Source organism: Eucyclogobius newberryi, unplaced genomic scaffold (genome assembly GCF_026437365.1).
Source record: "Eucyclogobius newberryi isolate DKJ021-1_F unplaced genomic scaffold, fEucNew1.0.hap1 SCAF_2, whole genome shotgun sequence".
Lineage (NCBI taxonomy): Eukaryota > Metazoa > Chordata > Actinopteri > Gobiiformes > Gobiidae > Eucyclogobius > Eucyclogobius newberryi.
Window position 1 is genome coordinate 22,225,428 of NW_027315834.1, and position 18,502 is coordinate 22,243,929.

The following is an 18,502-nucleotide window of genomic DNA, read 5'->3' on the forward strand; positions in this document are numbered from 1 at the left end:
TTTAACTTCCTGTCTTACGATGACACACTTCCTCTAAAGCGTAGGCTTCGGGAAAATAACATCTGAATAGCCCAAACTCCCTTGAAAATAACACCAAACTACGCCTTTATCTACCACTGCCACCAAACAACAGACAAGGAGAAGGTGTAACATCAAGCTAAAGACAAAATGGTGAGATTTTAACCGTTTTATTTACCTGTTCAGCAACTTGAATAGTTTAAAGTTGTTAGCATGTCGCGTGTAGCATGGCTCACATGTGCCGCGTTTTGTGTGAGTTTGTTTTTGAATTGTTGAAGCTTCTAACGTTCACGGTAACTGCATGACCTGCGCTGAAAATGAATTGTCAAAATGTATATATTAGTTGTTGAAGTTTGTTTACCTCGGCCACTGCAACTAATTTAGTAGCCCTGATACAGTCAATGTACGCATCACAACCATAGGCAGGCATATGCATAGGTTATGCATATGGGTTTTGATGGGCATTACACAGGTACGTGTGGCGTTACTATATGATTTGTTTTAAACATAATCAGTTCCGTAGTTGTTTATCTGGTGTCTGTTGGAATCATGTAGAATGTAAATATTATATGTATTTGGACCGCTGATGTGGTGCTCCCTCTGCTGGGGATTGTTTGGTGGTTTTGTATGACCTGCACACTGTTAACTTGCTGTCACTTTGACTCTGCCCAAATTAAAATGTGTAACTTGTAGCCATCTTTGATCTGTGCAATATTGTGCCCATGTCTTATACAGTAAATAAAATAACACTAGTTTTATAGGTGTGTTTATGTGGACCTGTTTGTAGTATGTTTTCCATGTCTACGTTGTCCTTATTGCAGCTTGAAACATTGTTTCATTAGAGGACTTTTTTTTGTTTACATAGTTTAACTCAAAGGTTTTCTGCGCACACGTCGTTGAGAACATATTACACCCATTTTATCCTCACTGCACTGGCTTCCCATTAATTTTAGAGTTGATTAAACATTTTTTTATTTTAAACACGCTTCACGGAGTAGCCCCCGCTTACATTTCAGACCTCATTGTTCCCTACACTCCTGCAGGCTCGCTGAGGTCTGAAGGCCAGTCCCAACTTCTTGTCCCAAAAACGAGACTCAGAAGCTGGGGCAACTGGGCCTTTTCTGTAGTTGGCCCCAAACTTTGGAACGCTCTTCCTCCCCACATAAAGACTGCACCTTCAGTCTTGTTTAAAAATGCACTGTTATTCACTGGCATTTAACCCGGAATGAGAATTTTGTAGTCCTCTGACAGTCTTTTATTATTTTGTATATTTTAAATTGTTTTTAATTAGGTTTTATTTAGTTTGTACGTATTTATTTAATTTGTATTCTTTATTGTTTTAACATATTTTGCTTTTGCTTGCTTTGTAGTCTGTGCAGCACTTTGGAGACTTTGTCTTGGTAAAATGTGCTATACAAATAAAGTTGGATTGGATAGGAAAAGTGTAATCAGTCAATACAGTCAATCAATAATCAGACCTGGAGACTTGCATTTGTCTCCAGTAGGTTAGGTTAGACTACTGTAACGGCCTGTCCAAACATACATCCAGAACGCTGCTGCTCGAGTCTTGACTAGAACCAGGAAGTACCATAACATTAGTCCTGTTCTCAGGTCTCTGCACTGGCTCCCTGAGGCTCAGAAAATAGACTTTAAGCAGCTCTCCATGGCACTAATGTACATCTCGGACATGTTAATGCCATATGAACCATCTCGGACTCTGGGACTGGCCTCCTGCTGGTCCCAGAGTCAGGACTAAACATGGGAAATCAGCGTTTCACATGATGATCATCTATGTTTTGAATTGTTTGTATTGTGATTTTAATGCATCTTTCTTGTTCTGCAAAGCGTTTTGATTACTCGCATGAATTGTGCTGTACAAATAAACTTGCCTTGGTCTTACAGCCCCAGAACGAGCACATTGAGTTGCACCGCAAACGGCACGGTTACCGCCTTGACCACCATGAGAGGAAAAGAAAGAAGGAGAGCCGTGAGGTCCATGAGAGATCCCACAAAGCCAGGAAGCTTATTGGTTTGAAGGCCAAACTGTACCATAAACAAAGACATGCTGAGAAGATCCAGATGAAGAAAACGTAAGTTTAAAAAGAAAGTCCATAATTAATATATTCCCTTTCTAACATTACCTCACGTTGATTGATGTCATATTTTGTAGCATCAAAATGCACGAACAGAGGAAGACGAAACAGAAAAATGATGACAAGACTCCTGAAGGAGCAGTGCCAGCTTATCTCCTTGACAGAGAGGGACAGTCTCGTGCTAAAGTTCTTTCCAACATGATCAAGCAGAAAAGGAAAGAAAAAGCTGTGAGTACTGACTGATATTATAAGGATCATGTATCATAAATGTTGTAAGTTGAATTTAAGTGTTCTCTCTTTAGGGCAAATGGGAAGTTCCTTTGCCCAAAGTACGAGCGCAAGGAGAAACTGAGGTTCTCAAAGTAATCAAAACGGGAAAAAGACAGAAAAAGGCATGGAAGAGAATGGTCACCAAAGTCTGTTTTGTCGGCGATGGATTCACACGTAAACCACCAAAATATGAACGATTTATTAGACCTATGGTAAGATTTCATCTTTTAAACTGAAAAAACAAAATAAATCAACATATTTAGAATTTACCATCTCCTTGTTCTTCTCTTACTTTAGGGTCTGCGCTTTAAAAAGGCTCATGTCACACACCCAGAGCTGAAAGCCACATTCTGCCTTCCCATACTTGGTGTAAAGAAGAACCCCTCGTCTCCTCTCTACACATCACTGGGAGTCATCACAAAAGGAACAGTTGTAGAGGTCAACGTCAGCGAACTGGGATTAGTAACACAAGGAGGAAAAGTGGTCTGGGGTGAGTTTATTACTAAATTGCTATATTCATAATGCAATATCTAATTTGCTGTTGTTTTTTAAGAAAAACATTATATTTTTGTACAAAACTTTAATGTGTGCTTTAATATTCTTTCCATTTTCCAGGTAAATATGCCCAGGTGACAAATAACCCTGAGAACGATGGCTGCATTAATGCAGTGCTGCTGGTATAAGTCTCCTGACCGCCTCAAAGACTGTAATTTACAACTCATGAGAGAAGAGCAGTGCTTCTAATCCAGAAGAACATCTGGGGATCCGCAAACTGTTGATCTTTGTGGAGAGTAACAGAGTTTAACAAATCATAAAATAAATTTCTTCAATCTGATGATAATTCTTGTATCAAAATAAATCACTCTGAGGCATTTCTGGTATGTTAGAAATTGCTTTTTTTATCTTTTATGCATGAAGTGTGTGTAGCAGTACCAGCTCAGGACTCTGTTGGCAGTCACAAACTGATGCTGTTGGCTAGTTCTGGTTCAAAATTACATATAAAACATTTTGTGTTCACTTTGGGCAAATTTTGTAGCGCACAACTCGCGTATTTTCCGGGAATATAAGTCACACCAGCCAAAAACTGCATAATAAAAACATAAGTTGCACTGGAGTATAAGTTGGATTTTTTGGGAAAATTTATTCAAATCCAACCAAGAACAGACAATTCATCTTGAAATGCAATTTAAAATAACATACATGAACCTATTCATCATGTTGTTCTTTAATTATGTTGTTAACGTAACACATTCAGCTACATGACGCATAGACAATACAAGACTAAGGAGGAAACGCCCACAACACTTAAGGGAAGAGGGACACACCCCTGTGTTTGGTGAGAAATTAACAGGGAAACTTTAACAATACTCTGTTCATAAGTATTTTACTATCAAAGCCGCAGGCTCAAGGATAAAGCCACTCACTAATGCGCTGATCATGTTTGGTCAGTTATAAATGATCAGTGTTCAAATGATCACATTATGTCCAACAGTTGAGTTTAAACTTAATGTGATGAATGAGTAAAGAGGACAATATTGAAAGACAGGCTAATGTACAATATTGTTAAAAGGACAATTTTGATAGACAGCCTACTTAATTTGCATCTATAAAACTCATAATTCTAACTTTACATTTTGCAAATATAAAGTTGTCATATGTTTACAGAGTTTATACACCTGCTTTTAGTCTGCTCTAGATCAGTTGAAATTGCCATAGCAACAGACAGTGCTTTATAAAATCCAAATTACTTGGTCATTTGAATATACCATGGGAAGTACCAATTTTATGAAACAGGCCACTGATCTCGTGGTAAATAAAATAAAAATAGCAACATTTGAATGGTATTTATTTTGATTTGTGGACAGCATAAGTTCTTAGTAACATCAACATCTACAAAATACAATGTTACTTCTCAAGGCCCCTCTTGTGTAAAATTGTATAAAAAGGCCAATAGCATTTATAGAAATGAAAAATTCTATTTAAAAAAGGTTTAAGAGTAAAATGCAGATCATTAAAATGTGTCAATTGTCATATCAACCTTTAAAATGTATCCAATTACATGTAAATCATTAAACAAAAGTATCCATTGTCTGTAACTACCAATAAATCATTCTAGTCAGTGTAAAACTAAGTAGACTTAAAAATGGAACAATGCAAAAAGACATTGAGGTCAAAATGTTTCCCCAGTAAACCAAAGACAAAAGGTAAAAACAAGGCCGTCTGCAAAACGTACAGAAACTGACAGATCCAGATGAAGTCTGTTAAAAGGAGCCACTCTGTGACTTAACAATAATGTTCAGGATTTTTTTTTTTTTTTTTTTTTTTTTTTTAAACACGACAGTCGCCACTTGCTTGTGCTGTTTGGCAGAAAGACCCTCACATTTAAAAGTGCGTGCAGTGACTTCATTTGGCATCCTCCAGACAGTTGCACATAACTAGTAGTAGTAGTCCAGTTTACTAATTATTGTCTTGCAGCCTGTGGCTGAGAACACCCTCTCAGACTTGGGAAAGTAAATTAAATCTCTAGCCACTTGGTTTGCTATACCCTTGTCTGGTTCTAGATCTCTGGCTTCCATCTCAGCCAAGACGCATTGAACCACGTGTTTGTATTCCAATGGAAGAAAAGGGACAAAAAAGTCCACCAAATTCTTGTCAATCAAACATGTGCGCCACAGGCCACCTGTGTAAACATAAATACACTATTAGCTTAACGTAACAGTATTGACATTTTGAACACTAAAATGTCAGAAAACTTACTTTTCTTGTTATTAAACACTGACAGAGAGAGTGCATTTTCCAGATCACAAAGTTTAATCTCTTCTCTGTTTTTCCCAGCTTTCCAGAAATCTAGTGCCGTCTCAGTTATTTTCTCGCCTCCAGCATTGCTATGGAAACAAGAACAGGAAATAGTTTTACTACTAATTTCATCTATTGGTTGGAGTGAATGTGTGACCTCTTAACTGCACACCTGAGAAAGATGAAGATGGCTTTTTGATAGGACACTCCATCCAGTCTATCATAATAATCCAGGTAAGGCTTAATGCTGTCGATCAAACCTGGCTGCATCTTATCCATTTCATCAAAAATAAACATGGACTGGGCACAGTTGGTTACGTTGCCTTTGATCCATTGCTGTAGCTGAGACTAAAGGTGGAAAAAATCATGGTTAATGTTTTATCAAATGTGGATAGAACTAATGCAAGCACACCTTGTAAGTCTCAATTTGACTGGCGTGTGGGAAATGCAGTTCAGATGTAAAAACATGCACAAAACTGCTGTGCATTCCCTCCTTGTAGAGGTTTTCTGCAATCATTTTACTGACAAAGTTCTTTCCAGTCCCAGTCCATCCATGTAGAGAGAGGACCAGGGGCTTCTTTGGTTTGTCGTTATTCACAAACCCATTTACAGCTTTTGAAATGATCCGAGTCGCAATGTGCTGCCCAAACAGTCTCTTCTCCAAGTCCACATCAAGACCTACAAAATAATGCAAAAGAAATATATAAAAATAGTGTAATAGAGGTGGGAAATATTGAAATATAGAGATTGTGGATCTCGTTTTGAAAATATGCATTCTTTGAATATTGAGCATAATTTGTTATAGTGCAATGCTACAAATGTGCTGATAAAAAAACAAAAATCCTGTTTTAACATTTAACACGGGGTGCACGGTGGCAGAGTGGTTAGTTCTCCGGATTCCTCCCACATGCATGTGTCAGGTAAATTGTCAACTCTAAATTGGCCCTAGTGAATGAATGTGAAAGTGAATGTTTGTCTGTGTCTTTGTGTTAACCCAGGGACAAGCTGGCCCCTGCCCAGGGTGAACCCTGCCTAAGGCCCTAAGTCACTGGGAGAGGCTCAGTCTCCCGCGACTCTTAACGGGAACAAGCGGTAGAAAATGAAATGAATGTTTAAACACATCTGTTGTCTGATGATGCTGGCTAACGTTATCATCATTTGAAAATATTATCCACCTCATGTTGTCAGTTAAACACATTCAACATCACAAGAACAAAAGAAGATAAACTTAATTGGGTGTTTGTATGTGTTTTTGTTTTCAATTTCGAGTAGTGAGCGTAAAACAAGTTTGATATGTGTTCTACTTTCTCACCCGTTGCATTGAAAGCAATCCATTTAGAAGAACACTTTTCCTGGAAGTATTTGTAAATAGTCCCAAGTGTCGCACCAATCCCCACTGCTACAGTTGTTGTGATCGGATCAAACGCGTTTACACGTGCACAGATTAAGGATATTCCGTAAAAAAACAGATATATGCGTTCTACTTTCATCCTCGTAATGGTGTAACATCGGATTCAAGTGCTCTGGACATTAGCTAAGCTAAATTAAAGCGATTATTCTGATCTAGACAAGCTACAGTAGCTAGGAGCTAACCGTCGAGCACACAAGACAACTTCCGCAATGTCGACGTCATCCGATCGCGTGACGACCATGGTGACGTCACACAAGAGTTTTGCTAGCTTAGCTAACGTTTCAATTAACTAATGTAACGTTACACGTATTCACAACACTTCTAAACACTTGTCACACAGCCTTGTTCCATAACGCTGCTCACTCTGCAGAATCACACAGGAGTTATGGTGAAACATATAGCCTAAGTCTGATGTTAGCCTTGGTTGCAACAGCTTGGACGTTAGCTGACAGTTACAGTGGTGGAAACACACCTGTTTTGTTGAAAGAAATCCACTCGGGTCGACAGCACTCGTGGAAATAGTAGAGGATATTGGGATAACTGGCTAAGAAGCCCGTGAGAGCCGCGGCCATGCCCACGGCTATGCTGGTACTTATGGGCTCAATAGCTTCGGCCAGGCCAGAGCAGACCAGCATCCACAACAACACCACATGTTTGCGTCTGTGCTTCATTTCCAGTCGCTTTAATCCCCGTTAGCTCAGTCCACTGAAGGCAAGCAGCGCAAACATCTGTTAGTGGCACTTGTCTTCTGCTCTCGATGCGTGCGCAGTCCAAAGGTGGCGTAGCGGCTTCAGGTTTAGAAACTTTTCTCTGTCGGTAAAGGTTAAACTGGAGGATCTCTGCAGACAGACACTCGTGGTCTACACCACTGTCGACATGCTGTATGATAAATAAGAGTTTACAATGCTGCATTATGAATTAAAAAAATTAACACATGGGCAACCGCTGATTTTACCCGTGAAGAAACGTCAGACCTGAGACACTTTTACAGTTGGACAGGCTCGTGGCTAATATCCTATTTTAGCCTGCTCAGTCATTCTCCACTTACACATAAAGGTTAAATAGTAAGACTATATTCCATTAATGGCCTTGTTCACTTACCACTAGATGGCACTAAGTTGCCGATGCATTAAGTTGCAGCTCTGTTCAGAGGGTAACCGTTCAGAACCAGGGGTTTGCATCAGATTAAAGCCTACTTCTGTCCTTAAGGAGTAAAGGGACACTTTAACCCCTGTGTTATTTATTGACAGCTGGGTTCATATTCATATAATAGGTGGATCTTAAAAATGTGATGTAGAGTCCATTATATAGGCCAACTATAAGGTGTTGAACTCTAAATTGCTGTCCCATTGACTTACCATTCCACTAATGTAGGCCTACTAACATTCAATTGGAGTAGGGGCTAGCTCACTCAGTTCAACGCTTTAACTCAACAGCAAAATAAATAATTGTTAAGCCTTTGCAGATTTGGACTATATGTTGTATATACACAAAATAACCCATACCTCTCAAATATTGTTTGCAATTCATATGAATAATCCATCCCACCTCAGGTTTGGCATACCAAGATGCTGATGAGATGGTATTAATATTGCACAGATGTGCCTTAGGCTGGCCACAATAAAAGACCACTCTGAAATGCTTTATTGGGAGGGTCAGTGGGGCCAGGAAACCAGTCTCTTGACCATCAAAATGGCCGCCAAAGTTGCTGGATCTTGTCAGGAACTGGAACATGCAGTCGACAGCCATCACCTCATGTTGCAGCATGATAATGCACTGCCCCATGTTGAAGGATCTGTACACAATTCCTGGAAGCTGAAAACACCGTTCTTACAAGGGATGCTATGGATCGGCGTATACAACATCGTGTTGCAGCTCCTGCCAATTTCCAGCAACTTTGGCGGGCATTTTGGTGGTCACACCAATGAATACGGGTCTTTAGTGTTTATAGAAAAACATTACTATGTTTGATTTCAGCTCAATAAAATTGGGAGCAAAAACAAAAGTGTTGTGTTTATATTTTCTTTCAGTGTATTTGCATGCTACACAGCATTAAGAGGGCTTAAGGACCATAGGTTTTTGAGAAGGTACAATGCCTGCCGTCATCACATAAACATGCAGGGCTGTTCTCCATTGTGTGTAGAGCCCCTGCAGTTGGCCATAACATCCCCTTTGTACCTAATCGTTACTATATTCAGACTAAAGCAGGAAATGATTTCATACTGCTACAACCGCTGTGGTCTTCCTCTTTCAGGTGGTCAATGTCCGCACAACTGATCTCTGCGTACCAGGCAGAGCTTATGGGGAACAAGGAGGTCCTCCACCACTATTCTCAACCTATAAACTCAATATTATAAGGTCTATTGGTGTGAATCTAAAATGTGTCATCTATGAAAATGAAACATACACAATATTCTATTATTTTCCATGGTCCAGGTAGCACCAAGGGTTATGGAGGACCACAAAAGTCAAGAAAAGTGACTGCAATTTAGGCAACTGGCATATTTATGAGAGATTCCCTGCAGGGCTCATCCATTTTGGATTAAACTCTAATCAGGACTGGCAGCCTTAGCATAAGGAATGAGAAAGAATTTGAAATTGAAAATTAAGATGAAATTGATATGGCGTCTGTAAAAATAATACTTTATTGTAGGTTATGTGAAGTGATCACATGATAAGAATAAATAAAAGGCTGGAGAGAGCAAACACACCTGTGCTGACCCTGAAGGTATAAACACCATCTATTTAGTGAATGTGTGTGGTCTTCTGCCACGTGAGCGATACAGCCCTCCTTTTGTGTTTTACTCAATGCTCTTTCCTTTACGAAAAATAACACTATCTCTTGTCAAAAACACATTTCACTCAGGACACGACGTAAACTGGACAGGTCTATCATCTGTTCACCCCTGCTGTTAAAGGGGGTTTGAGGCTGACCGAGGCTGACCTGCCAACCAAGTGAATGATGAAATAAGGAAATTTAAAATAAATTAAAGGAGGAAGACGCTGCAGGTGGCTGGATGATAAACAATAGGTATTTGTGGATTATATTACACCAATATATTTGGAGTTTTTAATTTATGACTCCTCAATTTTATTCGACAGCCAGAAATATATTGATAAAGATGATAAAATGCCATACACGTAAATAAAAAATATTTAAATTGATGAACCATCTCAGACTGAGGACCTCTGGGCCCAGCCTCCTGCTGGTGCCAGAGTCAGGACTAAACATGGACCGGGCTCCTGCTGGTGCCAGAGTCAGGACTAAACATGGACCGGCCTCCTGCTGGTGCCAGAGTCAGGACTAAACATGGACCGGCCTCCTGCTGGTGCACAGAGTCAGGACTAAACATGGACCGGCCTCCTGCTGGTGCCAGAGTCAGGACTAAACATGGACCGGCCTCCTGCTGGTGCCAGAGTCAGGACTAAACATGGACCGGGCTCCTGCTGGTGCCAGAGTCAGGACTAAACATGGACCGGGCTCCTGCTGGTGCACAGAGTCAGGACTAAACATGGACCGGCCTCCTGCTGGTGCCAGAGTCAGGACTAAACATGGACCGGCCTCCTGCTGGTGCCAGAGTCAGGACTAAACATGGACCGGCCTCCTGCTGGTGCCAGAGTCAGGACTAAACATGGACCGGGCTCCTGCTGGTGCTAGAGTCAGGACTAAACATGGACCGGCCTCCTGCTGGTGCCAGAGTCAGGACTAAACATGGACCGGGCTCCTGCTGGTGCCAGAGTCAGGACTAAACATGGACCGGCCTCCTGCTGGTGCCAGAGTCAGGACTAAACATGGACCGGCCTCCTGCTGGTGCCAGAGTCAGGACTAAACATGGACCGGCCTCCTGCTGGACTAAACATGGACCGGCCTCCTGCTGGTGCCAGAGTCAGGACTAAACATGGACCGGGCTCCTGCTGGTGCCAGAGTCAGGACTAAACACGGACCGGCCTCCTGCTGGTGCCAGAGTCAGGACTAAACACGGGCCGGCCTCCTGCTGGTGCCAGAGTCAGGACTAAACACGGACCGGCCTCCTGCTGGTGCCAGAGTCAGGACTAAACATGGACCGGCCTCCTGCTGGTGCCAGAGTCAGGACTAAACATGGACCGGCCTCCTGCTGGTGCCAGAGTCAGGACTAAACATGGACCGGCCTCCTGCTGGTGCCAGAGTCAGGACTAAACATGGACCGGCCTCCTGCTGGTGCCAGAGTCAGGACTAAACATGGACTGGCCTCCTGCTGGTGCCAGAGTCAGGACTAAACATGGACCGGCCTCCTGCTGGTGCCAGAGTCAGGACTAAACATGGACTGGCCACCTGCTGGTGCCAGAGTCAGGACTAAACATGGACTGGCCTCCTGCTGGTGCCAGAGTCAGGACTAAACATGGACTGGCCACCTGCTGGTGCCAGAGTCAGGACTAAACATGGACTGGCCTCCTGCTGGTGCCAGAGTCAGGACTAAACACGGACCGGCCTCCTGCTGGTGCCAGAGTCAGGACTAAACACGGGCCGGCCTCCTGCTGGTGCCAGAGTCAGGACTAAACACGGACCGGCCTCCTGCTGGTGCCAGAGTCAGGACTAAACATGGACCGGCCTCCTGCTGGTGCCAGAGTCAGGACTAAACATGGACCGGCCTCCTGCTGGTGCCAGAGTCAGGACTAAACATGGACCGGCCTCCTGCTGGTGCCAGAGTCAGGACTAAACATGGACTGGCCTCCTGCTGGTGCCAGAGTCAGGACTAAACATGGACTGGCCTCCTGCTGGTGCCAGAGTCAGGACTAAACATGGACCGGCCTCCTGCTGGTGCCAGAGTCAGGACTAAACATGGACCGGCCTCCTGCTGGTGCCAGAGTCAGGACTAAACATGGACTGGCCTCCTGCTGGTGCCAGAGTCAGGACTAAACATGGACTGGCCTCCTGCTGGTGCCAGAGTCAGGACTAAACATGGACCGGGCTCCTGCTGGTGCCAGAGTCAGGACTAAACATGGACTGGCCTCCTGCTGGTGCCAGAGTCAGGACTAAACATGACTCTGCATTTCAGTTTTATGCAGCTAAAATCTGGAACAGTCTTCCTGAAGATGTGAGACAGGTTCTACTCTGACAATGTTCAAATCTAAGCTTTTGCTTAGCTGTGCATATGACTGAAAGGATTTTCTTTGCACTCTTCTCCTTTATGTCTTAAACTGTTTTGTGATTTCTGTCATGTCTCTGTGATTTTAATGCATTTGTTACTGTTGTATGAAGCACTTTGAATTGCCTTGTGTATGAAATGTGCTCTACAAATAAACTTGCCTTGCCATTTGTAGGTGGAAAACCATGTATTACAATTTATTAAACCGTCTAACAAGTATTTAGGAGGAACATCTCTTGGAATGTACAGCTATTTGATGCTTACAACATTGTCTTATTGTTTTTATCATGTATTAGTCTTGCACAATCAGTGGAGACTGATGAGAGCTTCTGCTGGAGAATGTGATCAATAATCAGCTTTGGAAGCATCTGGACTTGCCCTGTTTCAAACGACCGTCCCCGTTGTACTGTATGTCCCATTGTATTCAGAGGCTTGAGTGATCTTCACTTCCGCTGTCTCTCCATCACTCTCAGATGAAACACAATTAAGTTTATCATCTTAAATATTTTAGAATTACTCTCTGCTGGCCATTCAATCTCCTTTTTTCAATCCCTACTAAGGGAGGGAAACACTTTTCAAAGGCAAGGCAATGTTAAACACACTTCAAGGGTAGCATTTCCTCCTTAACTAGTCTCCTGCGTTTTGGCCTTTATAAGTGAAAAAGGCTTCGCTTGCATTGTGTCTCATTTGTGTAAAGGCTACTTCATTTTTCAGGCCGGTAAATCCCTGACAGGCTCTTAGAGAAGACGGACGAGCCTGTGGAGACTTGTTAAAAGGGAACCTAAGCAGGCTTCTTTGGGTGGGCACAGTTTAGGGGTCAATGTATCTCACATTAACCACCATCACCAGCTCAGTCACCAAATACATCACACATGGAACAGGTTTCTTGCATTGGATCTCTTTTCAGCGGCAATGACAGAAGAGAGAATGATAACCACATAAAGTGCCATTGCGTTTAAGTGGACATATTTTATACATATTGTGCAGCCAAAAGTGGAAGCGTGAAAGTGAAATGTTTATTATTCTTCATTAACTCAGAAAAATATGCAGACTTGTTTCTATAGCGGCAGGGTTCTTCTAGCTTTAATCGTGGTCTTAAATTCCCCCCCAAATTTATTATGACTACTATATCTTTGAGTCTTGGGAGAAATGACAACAAAGTGTATTTATTTTCCACAGAGCAAACAGACCTCCCTCTTTGACAAACCAGTGATTTGTGATTCATTTGCTGAAGTACACGCCCCTCCCCTTCTGTTCATCCCCTCTTTTATCCAACTGCTTTGGGAGTCATATATTATTGTAGAGGTAGAAACACATGGAAGCAACAGTCGGGCGGAAGATCTGCTTCTGGAGATTGAGCTGAATGAACCTTCCTGTCCCCCACCTTCTACCCCCCTTTAAATTTAGCCCACACCATCCTTTCACAGTTTAATAAGTACAAATACAGACAAATCCAAACTGAAAGGCTTATATTGTGTCTTATTAGATCATTCATTTTCTCCCGCTTGTTCCCGTTAGGGGCCGCGGGCGACTGTCCCCTGTGACTTTGGGCCTTAGGCTGGACAGGGGCCAGCTCGTCGCAGCTCGTCGCAGGGTCGTAGTAGATTAACACGGGATTTTATTTCCCATAATGGAAACTGCAGATCTTTGGACATTCGTGACCAAAATCATTTCCTAATTTGTCATATTGAAATGAATCATGTCAGAGTAAACATTTGAGGTAGAGCAAGTCGTAAACAAGGCAGGCACAGTCCAGTATGACTTCTGACAGAGAAATATTGTTTTTGCCCAACTTTATTCCCTGCAGCACTTTGCCATATGAATCTGAGGTCAAAGGTTACACCAGGTTTGCATTAGATCAAACCCGACTGACAAATGCGTTAGATGTATCCTCCACGTTTCACCAGCAACACATCGACATTCATGACTTTGGAGGTGACTCCGGCTGTAACCTAATCACAACCAGGTTGTCACTGACTCTGGATATTGTTTGATATTTTAGAGGTTAAGTCAAGTAACGTTTCTGTGTCCTTTCTTACAATGTGCCCTATAGCCTTAGTTTAAGAGCCTCGAGGTGGTGGCCGAGCGGGAGGAGAGCAGGGCCAGTCTGCAGGATTGAGATAATTCTGAGCGCCATAGAGAGGAAGTGTTCTCACATCACTTCCTGTCTTTGTTTTAGCCGCTATTTTCAAGACTATGGAATGTAGTTCCTGTCAGGAGGTGAAGGAATTCAAAACAAGTTCATTAACCTAAGCAGGCAAAGATTTGTGTGCTTAAAACAAATATAACACATGCATAGAATATATTATTAGAATATCCAGTCCAAACTACCTTTATTTCTATATAACACACACAACAAAAGGGTTCCACAGTGTTGCACATAGTGGAATATACAAATAGGTCAATTGGCTCTAAATAAAAGCAACTGAAAGCAACAAAGACTTAAAATAATAAAGTAAATAAAAAGGATAAAAATAACTACACAATAAAAGAAACAGAGAGCAACACAAGCTATAAAAATGGTGATTTGTCAGTGAGTATTTGGTTTGGAGTGAGAAACTACACCACACCCTCCTCACATCCACTGTCTGTGTGCGTCTGCCACAGCGGTAAAACAAACGCCACAGTCATCGCAACTATTGTGTGAATGTATCCCCAAAACCAAGCAATGTTGATGTCGTTGATGTCGATGTTTTTCTAATTATTACGTTGTTTGGTGGAATAGTCCCTGTGGTAAATTTTCATCATAGTTTGAGAAGAAAATTGGATAAATAAAAGTGGAAATTTAAGGGAAGCTGAGTTTCTTTCTTCAATAAGCGACCATAACAAAACACAGGAACAATTTACGCATAAACACCACGTTTCTCTGACAGTTTAAACAATCATTTAACACTATAAAGCTGTTATCAGATATAAATGGTCAAATCGTAACTATTCTGTAATTTATCAGGGTTTGGGCCCTTGTTTACAGTAACGGATGTGGAATCACCTCTGCCTCTGTCACATCCGCGGCTCATGTCCAACCAGGAAGTAACATCACAAAACGACACTTAAATTGTCAAGCTTTGTGGCCAGGAAATGTTGGTAAAATCTTAAATTCAGTCATGTTCACCACGTAGATTGAATTTACACTAGTATAGTGCGACCTGAATCATCACAAATATTGATTAACCAAACAACCTTGACACCACTACAACCTTTCCTGTTATAAAAAGTGTTGCAGCTACACATTTTGGCACCATAAGTTTGTCGTGTCCAGATAAGCTGCTTTCATTACAACAGAGACAACCATGTTTAATCTTTATCTTTAGACTAGGACCAAAGAAATCCAATTAAAATAGTTTAATCTGTGTCTGGCTCTGGCTACATCCACATTGATGTATTTTTGTTGTGTATTATACTTTCCTTACACTTATTTCCCCGTACAGCCGCGTGCAGGAGCTATAATACCCGTCATGTCGTGCTTATTTACACAGTGGCTGGGGTAAAAAGGTCAGGATTCAGGATGTGACCGACGGAGGAGAGAGCCGTCGACCTGCTCGAGCTGTTGAGCGTCACAATTTTAGCGGTGACATGCCAAACGCTGGTATTTCGCAGCTAAGAACGCCTCTGTAATGAATCAGGAACACTCAATATCAATAGGGTGGTGACGTTTGAGAGGGAAAAATCAAAGGACAGACAGAAGATCGAATGGCTGTAATGTTGATATTACTGTACAGAGCTCCTGCAGTTGTGGTTGAACATACAGTAGAACATCTGCACCGAGTTACCCGGCGAGGAACTGTTTTAATGAACCCATCATTAAGACCCGGGGAGAAAGTAACAGCACCCCCTTGGTATTTTGTGGCTTTCTAAGTAAATAGAACAAAACTATTTAGACTGTTCTCACATTTGTTATGTAGCTGCATGGCATGTTTCGACTCGGAATAAGCCATGTTTGTAGGCCAACACAGAAACATCTTTATGCCACATCAACGAGGATTAAGTTACTGTGCCCCCGGAGAGAGAGGGTGAGGTTACTAAGGGGCTGCCGTCTGGGAACCTTTTCGTTTTATATCGAGTCACACGGTTCTTCTGACAGCAACACTGAAATATACACTGTTATATTAACTTTATTATTACAATAAAACTGTGAAATATGATGACAAGGAGGACTAGATAGGCTTTAAAATGTATTCTAAGTTGAAACACATGTTAATGTTTTGACCTTACATCTGTTCTTTGACGATGTTAATGAAATAGAGATCATATAGCATAAATATTATTTGATAAGCTATATATGGATGGGACATATGCAGTCCGGTTTTGTGGGTCCTTAAGTCTGAACTTTTCCTAAAATCAGTGGATCAGTGCTGACTTTCATTTTCATATCCAACAAAGCATTATAGTGACCATGTGTCAAAAACAAACAGGGATAAAAGATAATGGAATCTTGTTTTGATGTGGATATTGACAGAAAGTAGGGCTGCAACTATTGTGATTACTGTATATGTCAAGAAGATTCAGTTAATCCATAATCAGGATTAATCAGATCACGCTATTTAAGTGTAAGACCAAAAAGTAATCATTCTTATTATTTCAGAAGAAAAATAAAGTTTTTGTTACATTTTAACTTTATCTTGTCAATCAGAAAGTTGAATTACAAATGTTGGTCGCAAACATGAGGAAAAGTAACGTGTTAGACAATGGGAATGAAAGAAAATGAAAGATTTCTCTGATGTTTGCTCATGAATTGTGAATAAAAGTTAAATCGTTATGTTTCTTTCTCACAATTGTAATACTAAAATATACTTAAGATATATGTTTAATTATCTTGACTATACAGACTCTAAAACATATATAATACATTTTTGTATTATAGTTTTGCATTATTAAATAAAAAATCATGTAAAAAAATAATAATCTGATTTCCAGTAGCAACATTCATACATATTACATTGAAGCCATAGTGACCATATTCCAACCTTTATTAGGTTGGATCTCTCGATGTACAATAGATTTACTTTTCATTTTATCGATTAATCAAAAACATTTTGCTGACAATAGTCGACTAATGAAACAATTGTTGCAGTGCTAAAGTCAAGCAACACTATTCTTATGTTCTTTTTCCTGGGTTTGAACAGATTAGGTAGCGTTAGTCATGACAAAAATGCTAAATAATATATAAAGAGACATTTTGATGACTCCATTCTTACAATTTAACCTCTTACACAAATACAACTTAAATCAATGCACTTCACTTCCCTATAGTGTAGATTATGTTTTGATAAATTCATGTTTTCAGTTATTACATGAGTCTCCAGCACAGACAGTGACAGGATGTCCTGCTCCCTGTGGTAACGCTCCACACAGCAAAGGGCCCACTATTGCTTTTTCAATATAATATGACTGAATATAAGTGTAATCATTGTAACATCGACCCTGTCCTTCTTACCGACGGCACACTTTTGGTTAAGAATTTCATCTTGGTCATTATTTCCAACTGATCACAAACGATTTTAACCTAAAATGTTTCCACTTGGTTAATTTGACCAATTTAAGGTAATTGTTTTGCAGTGTATCTGTGTTGCATCATGTTTTGAGCTATTTACTGTTACTGCCAGTGATAGTTATGTGGTTTATTTTGTTTCTAACCTTGAAAACAGTTGTGGTTTATTTTGTTTCTGTTTAAAAGGGGGTGTTGGCCTGAAATTTTAAAATAAAATATAAGTTGTGGGAGCAGGATCTCTCCTTCACTGTGGTTCTCCCTGAGGTTTTCACTTTTTCCTAAAGGGTTTTGTAGTTTTTCCTTGCCGATAAGGTCTAAAGACAAGGGATGCTGGAGCAGTCATCCATTTGCTCATTTCCTATGAACATTGTTTAATCTGCTTCTCGATTTCACTCTATTTCGAGGCAACTGTGGTTGTGATTTTTAGCGTTATAAAAACAAATTGAATTGAAATAAACAGGACCTGGCAAATCAAAGTGTAACATTAACTCTAACATGCAATATCATCTTTACAGATGGATTATTTGGTAAAGTGTTTTTTTTTTCTCTTGGTTCTCTTCATGGTTCATGTATCAAGAAGTTCAAACACAAGATGTGGCTCAGACGTCCTTCTGTTAATGCCCCATCAGGGTCACTGCTACTGCCCTTCACCAAAATCTGTCAGGCCTCTTTGACGCAGGTCCGTTTCCTGTCAGAGTGAGATTTTTATTGTTCTGAGGGTGCAGACTCCAGATCTTACTCTTCCAGCCTTTTCCTGTTTCCTCCTGAAGAGGAAGTGCTGCTTCACTTTTCCCTCCCACAACTTCTCTGGGCAAATCTGGAACAGGGACACTCAAATGTGCTTGTGTCGGCCAAGTCCTGATTCCAAAGAATAAAAGAGTTCCTCTAAAGACAAATCCTCCCTCTTCCATTTGTACAACATGCATAATGGCACATTCACAAACAACTTCAAACTCATTGTGAATGCTATATTTTAATGCAGCCACTGTGTGAGTAATAATCTACATCCCCCTCAGAGGTTCCCATGGTTCCCCTGCACGTAGTCTCTTTGCTATCACAAAAAAATTATTAGTGGTTTTGTACATCAACCGTAGACTATTTTTGTAGAACAAAAAAGGTAAATATAACATCTCCTCAAGTGCACCTTAATAATCAGCACTGTTGTGTGAGCAGCGTGAAGGGAAACCACCTCGATTGTATTTTAATTATCTGAAAACTACAAATATCGTTCCCAGGAGGAAAACTGGGACTGAACTGAGACCTTAATGAGCCGGCTATGGATCACTGCTGTAAAGATTAG

General features: G+C 41.0%; 2 protein-coding genes across 3 annotated transcripts; one reads left to right on the forward strand and one right to left on the reverse strand.

Annotated features, from left to right (window-relative positions):
• Nucleotides 1-10: 10 nt before the first annotated feature.
• On the forward strand, nt 11-3,222 carry nsa2 (NSA2 ribosome biogenesis homolog (S. cerevisiae)). Its single transcript, XM_072454495.1, has 6 exons — nt 11-171; nt 1,921-2,108; nt 2,189-2,339; nt 2,414-2,593; nt 2,679-2,871; nt 2,997-3,222. Exons 1-6 carry the CDS (start codon nt 169-171, stop codon nt 3,062-3,064), a joined length of 783 nt encoding a protein of 260 aa, XP_072310596.1. The 5' UTR covers nt 11-168; the 3' UTR covers nt 3,065-3,222.
• A 992-nt stretch (nt 3,223-4,214) lies between these two features.
• On the reverse strand, nt 4,215-7,359 carry tor1 (torsin family 1). Of its 2 annotated transcripts, none has more exons than XM_072454490.1 (5): nt 7,061-7,359; nt 5,590-5,855; nt 5,350-5,525; nt 5,139-5,266; nt 4,215-5,061 (listed from the first exon to the last, which is right to left on the reverse strand). In XM_072454490.1, exons 1-5 carry the CDS (start codon nt 7,257-7,259, stop codon nt 4,817-4,819), a joined length of 1,014 nt encoding a protein of 337 aa, XP_072310591.1. In that variant the 5' UTR covers nt 7,260-7,359; the 3' UTR covers nt 4,215-4,816. The 2 variants fall into 2 exon arrangements, with proteins under 2 accessions (XP_072310591.1, XP_072310592.1); XM_072454491.1 differs by lacking the exon at nt 7,061-7,359 and adding an exon at nt 6,490-6,778.
• Nucleotides 7,360-18,502: the final 11,143 nt, after the last annotated feature.